The following is an 8,087-nucleotide window of genomic DNA, read 5'->3' on the forward strand; positions in this document are numbered from 1 at the left end:
GCACGTGCGAGTAACTTGGTGTCCCAACGTCTGCTTGCCACAAATTCTCTTCCGTACAAGCCATGTTCTGCACTTGAGTTGTTCGTTGGCACAGTGATATTATTTTGTTTTTTTAACACATCAGTACAGACACAAACGCTCATACATACGTGTATCGTTGGCGCGATGATACTATTTTGTTGTTTTTCCAGGGAAATGGAGTCGATGATTATTCCCGTAAACCAGCTGAAAGATAATAAGTAATGTTATTCAGCTGAAGTTTGTTGGGAGGGGATGACAAATTGAATGTTTTTTATTGCAATTTATATTGTCGCTAAGATGGTAAATTTGTTTACAAGCACGACAAATCCAGCACCGGCCAACATAAATTGCCTTGCAAATCGTTAGCAATTGCTATAAGCCGGTCCAGGATAAATAAGATGCTAGCAACTAACATCGAAAGCGACACATTGGATTGGACTCGCAGGTTGATGAGAAAAGACAGCCCAAGTCATTTACGGCAAGCTCTAAGGTACAATCTGTTAGAATTAATGGGCTAGGCCCATAGCAATTTCTGAAATCTCAAAGCCCATGTGTAAAATGGCAAGTGGTGGTGCTAAGTTTAGTCCCACCTTGGAAGTTGAAGAAGAGTTGGACCTCTTTATATAGTGGGTTCTCTCTACCACTCTAAGTGATGTGTGAGAAGAGAAAAGGAAAACCACACGCGCGCGCTTGCTCGTCTCGCCTGGCCGGAGCGGGGCGTACATGCGACATGCGTGTGAATGGTCCGCCGAAATCCGGTCCGTCTCCTTGCAGGAGCGCAGCTTCCTTTTGCCGTTTTATTTTTATGTCTTGGCAGACAAGTTTTTTTTTTTGATTTCTTGTCCGGTAAGTATACGAATTAGAAACCGAGTCGGTTTGGGATTGTGGTCGCGACACAATACCGCCTCTGGTCCTAATATATATACAGCTACCGGCTGCGGCCAGAAAGATACCGGAAAAACACCTAGGGTTTTGCCTCATCTCACAACTTGCGCCGCCATCGTAGTCTACTCCATCCCAAACGCCGGCGTGCATCGGCGTGTGGGAGAGCAGGTCTCCGGAACTGTTCGTCTTTGCGATCCTGCACCGGGAGAGGACGAATTAGGTTTTTGGGAAGCGCTGTGCGCGACTGCTCAAATTCGTCATCACGGGCCGTCTTCCGTCCAAGTCGGGCGGTGCTACTCATCGTCGTATTCATCGCCGTCAGCAGCAGATCGTCGCCAACATCGTCATCAACACCGTCGCACCCATAATAGCTAACGATCAGTACGTCCAACATCCTCTGTTCATGTCTGTTTCTACAGCTACTGTTACGTGTTTGCTGCTGTTATGCATGTATTGCTGTTCTTCTAGTTTGCTAGATTTTTGCATGCTAGTATCTCTTCTAGTCATGAATTATTTACTGGAATTAATCATGAACAAACCTGTGGAAAGCCTGGACACTTTTCCAAGGAATTATTTACTGGAATTAATCATGACCAAACATGTGGGAAACCTGTGGAACAGAACAAGAACAAAGGGAAGAACAAACCTGTTTTCAACAAGCCTACCAAGACTACTACCTTCAAGAAGAAGAAGTTCAACAAGGCTGAGCTAGAGTGCTACGCCTGTGGGAAGCCTGGACACTTTTCCAAGGAATGCCCTGAACGTGTAGACCGCAGAGGGAAAACAAACTCCAACACTGTCAACATGGTGACCGCTAGCAATACTGATGGGTATGGTAATTTACCTATTGTGCTTTCAGTATTTCAATCATCTTCGTGGTGGATTGATTCGGGTGCTAACGTTCATGTGTGTGCTGACATCTCCCTGTTTACTTCTTATCAGGTCGCAAGGGATTCTTCTGTCCTAATGGGGAATGGGTCACATACTTCTGTTCGCGGCATTGGCACGGTGGATCTGAAGTTTACTTCGGGAAAGATCGTGCAACTAAGGAACGTGCAGCATGTCCCTACTATGAACAAGAATCTAGTTAGCGGCTCCCTTCTATGTCGAGATGGATTTAAGGTAGTTTTAGAGTCCAATAAAGTAATCGTGTCAAGATTTGGACAATTTATAGGAAAAGGCTATGAGTGCGGAGGCTTGTTCCCCTTTTCTCTTTCAGATTTTTGCAATAAGTCAATAAACCAAATTTGTGCTAGTGTTAATGATGATGCAAGTATTTGGCACTCTCGTTTATGTCATATTAATTTTGGTTTAATGTCTTGGCTATCCAGCATGAGTTTAATTCCGAACTTCACAGTTGCCAAAGGTTCTAAGTGCCATAGTTGTGTGCAATCTAAGCAACCTCGAAAGCCTCATAAGGCTGCCGAGGAGAGAAACTTGGCACCTCTAGAACTCATACATTCTGATCTTTGTGAGATGAATGGTGTGTTGACAAAAGGTGGAAAGAGATATTTCATGACTTTGATTGATGATGCGACTAGATTTTGCTATGTTTATTTGTTGCAAACTAAAGATGAAGCATTAGAGTACTTTAAAATCTATAAAGCTGAAGTTGAAAATCAACTAGAGAGAAAGATCAAGCGTCTTAGGTCCGATCGTGGTGGAGAGTATTTTCCAAAAGTTTTTGATGAATTTTGTGAGGAACATGGTATTATTCATGAGAGGACGCCTCCCTATTCACCTCAATCAAATGGAGTGGCCGAGAGGAAAAACCGCACATTGACTGACTTGGTGAATGCCATGTTAGACACTGCTGGTTTATCTAAGGCATGGTGGGGGGAGGCTCTATTGACTTCATGTCATGTCCTGAATAGAGTTCCCAACAATAATAAAGAGAAAACCCCTTATGAGGAGTGGGTTGGGAGAAAACCATCACTTTCTTATTTGCGCACTTGGGGATGTTTGGCAAAGGTCAATATTCCAATTCCTAAGAAACGCAAACTTGGACCAAAGACAGTGGATTGTGTCTTTCTAGGGTATGCTCAACGGAGCATTGCTTATAGGTTTTTAGTGGTAAAATCTGAAGTACCTGATGTGCATGTTGATACTATAATGGAATCTCGTGATGCAACATTTTTTGAGAACACATTTCCTATGAAAGATATGCATAGCATTGCTAGATTTTCTTCTGAGATAATTCCTAAATCTAGTACAACTGATGAATATTTCGAACAATCACATAAGGAAGTCCTTGAGAAGGATAACAATGAAGTTCCTAGAAGGAACAAGAGACAAAGGATTGCAAAATCCTTTGGTGATGATTTCATTGTATACCTTGTGGACGACACACCCAAGACGATTGCAGAAGCATATGCATCTCCGGATGTAGATGATTGGAAAGAAGCTGTTCATAATGAGATGGACTCAATTCTTTCTAATGGAACTTGGGAACTAACTGATAGACCATATGGTTGTAAACCTGTGGGCTGTAAGTGGGTGTTCAAAAAGAAGCTAAAGCCTGATGGTACTATTGATAAATACAAGGCGCGGCTAGTGGCCAAGGGCTACACTCAGAAAGAAGGCGAAGATTACTTTGACACCTATTCACCCGTTGCTAGAATGACCACCATTCGAGTGTTACTTTCCTTGGCTGCCTCTTATGGTCTTATCATTCATCAAATGGATGTAAAGACAGCTTTTCTCAATGGAGAGTTGGAAGAGGAGATCTATATGGATCAGCCTGACGGGTTTGTGGTAAAGGGTGAAGAGAGAAAGGTGTGCAAGTTGTTAAAATCTTTGTATGGTCTGAAACAGGCACCTAAGCAATGGCATGAGAAGTTTGAAAGAACTTTGACTTCTGCAGGATTTGTCATTAACGAGGCTGATAGGTGTGTTTACTATCGCCATGGTGGGGGCAATAGTGTCATATTATGTTTGTATGTGGACGACATACTGATCTTTGGTACAAACATTAATGCAATTAATGAGGTCAAGTCTTTTCTATCAAAAAGTTTTGACATGAAAGATCTGGGAGAAGCCGATGTAATTCTAAACATCAAACTTATTAAGGATGAGAGTGGGATTACATTAACGCAATCTCACTATGTTGAGAAGGTCTTGAACCGATTCGGTTTTATGGATGGCAAGCCTTCTCCAACACCTTATGATCCCAGCGTGACACTCAGAAAGAACAAGAAAGAAACGAGAGATCAATTAAGATACTCTCAAATTGTCGGTTCACTCATGTACTTAGCTAGCGCTACAAGACCAGATATCTCTTTTGCTGTGAGCAAACTGAGTAGGTTCATGTCCAACCCGGGTGATGATCATTGGCATGCACTAGAAAGGGTCTTGCGCTATCTGAGAGGTACTATGAGTTACGGAATTACTTATTCAGGGCATCCTGCTGTGCTAGAAGGATATAGTGATTCAAATTGGATCTCCGATGTTGATGTACTTTACGCAACAAGTGGGTATGTACTTACTCATGGTGGTGGCGCAGTTTCATGGAGGTCCTGCAAGCAAACCATATTGACGAGGTCAACTATGGAAGCAGAATTAACTGCTTTGGACACAGCTACTGTTGAGGCAGAATGGCTGCGTGAGCTCTTGATGGACTTGCCGGTTGTTGAAAAACCTGTACCGGCTATTCTTATGAATTGTGATAACCAAACGGTTATCGCTAAAGTGAACAATTCTAAAGATAATGCAAAGTCATCAAGACACGTGAAAAGACATTTGAAGTCTGTCAGGAAGTTGAGAAACTCCGGAGTAATAACTGTTACATATATACAAACAGACAAAAACCTGGCAGATCCCTTTACAAAGGGACTATCACGAAATGTGATAGATATTGCATCAAGCGAGATGGGTATGAGACCCATAGATGTTACACCATAGTAGTAACCCAACCTTTGTGATCGGAGATCCCGTGAATTAGGATCTGGGAAGAACAAGCTATTGGTTAACTGAGGAGAGTAATAACTTATGATCGTCTCCAAGTGAAGATGCAAAACTCTCAGAGCTGTAAGGCTCAGATCTATAAGGCAGGTTGGCAACATGCCTTAATGTGGTTCTATTGGCTATAATTAGCAAAGATGCTATCCTACAGAGCAGTCTTGAAAGAACACACCTATATGAGTTCTGACTGTAAACGTCGCAGTCTATGAGATTTGGGTGATCTCTAGTAAACTCACGAAGAGACCAGAGAGTATGACGTATAAGCTCCAAACCGCGGGGTAGCCTACTGGCGGTCAGGTACTGGTTAAGACTTTGAGTGAAACCTGTTCACACAAAACTAGCAATTCAAGGCATAGTCCATTGTCAAGTTGTGAATGGATGTAGCTTAAAGTTCTAGGCAGAAGTTCAACTTAACAGTCTCTGCTGAAACACTGGTATATTAAACAAGTGGTGAGAGAAGGCAAATCTCTAAATGGGTATTTGAGATCTGGTGGGGGGTTGTTAGAATTAATGGGCTAGGCCCATAGCAATTTCTGAAATCTCAAAGCCCATGTGTAAAATGGCAAGTGGTGGTGCTAAGTTTAGTCCCACCTTGGAAGTTGAAGAAGAGTTGGACCTCTTTATATAGTGGGTTCTCTCTACCACTCTAAGTGATGTGTGAGAAGAGAAAGGGAAAACCACACGCGCGCGCTCGCTCGCCTCGCCTCGCCTGGCCTGGCCTGGCCGGGCCGTGGCGAGGCGAGGCGAGGCGAGGCGGCGCGTACATGCGACATGCGCGTGAATGGTCCGCCGAAATCCGGTCCGTCTCCTTGCAGGAGCGCAGCTTCCTTTTGCCGTTTTATTTTTATGTCTTGGCAGACAAGTTTTTTTTTTGATTTCTTGTCCGGTAAGTATACGAATTAGAAACCGAGTCGGTTTGGGATTGTGGTCGCGACACAATACCGCCTCTGGTCCTAATATATATACAGCTACCGGCTGCGGCCAGAAAGATACCGGAAAAACACCTAGGGTTTTGCCTCATCTCACAACTTGCGCCGCCATCGTAGTCTACTCCATCCCAAACGCCGGCGTGCATCGGCGTGTGGGAGAGCAGGTCTCCGGAACCGTTCGTCTTTGCGATCCTGCACCGGGAGAGGACGAATTAGGTTTTTGGGAAGCGCTGTGCGCGACTGCTCAAATTCGTCATCACAGGTCGTCTTCCGTCCAAGTCGGGCGGTGCTACTCATCGTCGTATTCATCGCCGTCAGCAGCAGATCGTCGCCAACATCGTCATCAACACCGTCGCACCCATAATAGCTAACGATCAGTACGTCCAACATCCTCTGTTCATGTCTGTTTCTACAGCTACTGTTACGTGTTTGCTGCCGTTATGCATGTCTTGCTGTTCTTCTAGTTTGCTAGATTTTTGCATGCTAGTATCTCTTCTAGTCATGAATTATTTACTGGAATTAATCATGAACTTGCCTAATTTTCTAACACAATCATCAAGAACACACACACAAAAAAAGGTGCAATTCCAATCTCCATCCACAAGCCAGCCATGAATCCATTCTACTCCGATGATCAGACCAACAAGCCAGGGCTAAACAAACAAATTGAAGTGACCAACGACGACATTTACGGGTCAGTTCACTCGGTGAAACCAAGTCCAGAAAAGTGAAAAGAAAAAAAACTATACAATCTACAGCACCCCAACCCTACTGATTACAGAACATATACCCACTGTTATACTATACAACCCTCCATCTTGACCGTTCCCTCCTTTCATACGGTATACAGCTTCAGTTTTACCTCTCTACCTCCATGGGCTTTGTGCCACCGCTGACCATCTGCCCGTAATAAGTACTTTTCGCGGCCTCCATGTCATCCTCGTCCTCGTGATCGTCCCCGACGCTGAACCGGCCGCCGGCGGATCCTCCCTTGACCAGCGGCAAGTACTGCGGCTCCTCGGGGTACAGCCTGCTGACCTGGAGGTAGAGCACGACGACGAACACCATGGTGCCCGTCAGGTACCAGCTGAACTGCAGGTTCACCAGCGCCTTGGCGCGGTGGAGCGCCTCGTCGGTGCGGCACCGGACCACGTCGTGGCCGTCCTCGTGGTTGAGGAAGCACCCCTTGGAGACGAGCCCCGGCGTCCAGAGCATGACGCCCATGACGATCAGCCACACGCCCTGGAGCACGAGGCTCGCGGACCTGACCAGGCTCACCACGAAGCTCCGCGGGCACGGGATGCCCAGCAGCGTGGTGGCCAGCGTGACGGCGACGACGGTCTGCAGCAGCCAGTGGAACTGCCCCTCCACGCCCATGTGGTCCGTGGAGTGGAGGTGGAAGACGAGCAGCTCCTGCGCGAACGCCGCGGCGGCGGCCAGCTGCGACACGGCGTCCCGCATCGGCGCCCGGACCCTGTCCATGTGGATGGTGACCGCGGCGAAGGCGAGCAGCGCGAGCGAGACGGACGCGTGCTCGAAGTTGTGGAGGTGGTCGGACGGGATGGTGCCGTCATCGTCGAACGGCTGGTGCTTCGCGGGGCCGATGACGAGCTCCATCAGGATGGACGCCGACGTGCCGGCGATGATGAGGATGAGCTCGAGGTGCCGGACGCCGCGCGCGGGGAACCAGAGCGGCGCGGCGTAGGAGTCGGGCCGCAGCGCGAACAGCCGGATGTGGTTGAACAGCTGCCACAGGCCGATGAGGAGGAAGCCGGCGCCCGGAGCGACGTGGCCGACGAGGGTGCCCATGGCGACGGCGGCTGCGAGGGAAATTTAAACGCTGGTGGTGATCAGCTGCGTTTGGAGTTTGAATGGCTGATGGGAACCATCATGGCCCATGGGGTTTAAGAAGGTTGGATGGTCGACTCTCTGGAGAGTTCCGGTGGCTTGCAAGGTTTGAAAAGTTGTCTTATTTTACAAAAATGGATTTGGACAATCTCAATCGGCAGCACTTCAGCAGTGATGTGTTGTTCCGGTAGCTTATCTTTTTCAATCCCTTTCTCATTCTGTTTTGCTTACTTGCTTGGGCTTCCAAGATGAGGGTTTTATTTCTCTTTTATTTGCGTGCGGTGTAATACGACTAATTATTTATTCTCTTGAAGATTGTTGAGTACATTAGTTAAGATAAGATAGTGATGAGAATGAGATCCTCTAACGTTAGTAGTACTAGTTCAACTAGTGTTGATAATCAAGCCGTTGTCTCCATAGTTTGACTTATATTACACATTTCTC

The 8,087-nt window shown here is 46.4% G+C and overlaps 1 protein-coding gene across 1 annotated transcript; it reads right to left on the reverse strand.

The window, feature by feature from the left end:
- Positions 1-6,388: 6,388 nt before the first annotated feature.
- On the reverse strand, positions 6,389-7,750 carry LOC125556133 (uncharacterized). Its single transcript, XM_048718920.2, has one exon. The coding sequence runs from the start codon at positions 7,602-7,604 to the stop codon at positions 6,654-6,656; it is 951 nt and encodes a 316-aa protein (XP_048574877.2). The 5' UTR covers positions 7,605-7,750; the 3' UTR covers positions 6,389-6,653.
- Between the last annotated feature and the right edge of the window lie 337 nt (positions 7,751-8,087).

Source organism: Triticum urartu, chromosome 5A, assembly GCF_056163025.1.
Source record: "Triticum urartu cultivar PI428250 chromosome 5A, HENAU_Tu73, whole genome shotgun sequence".
NCBI lineage: Eukaryota > Viridiplantae > Streptophyta > Magnoliopsida > Poales > Poaceae > Triticum > Triticum urartu.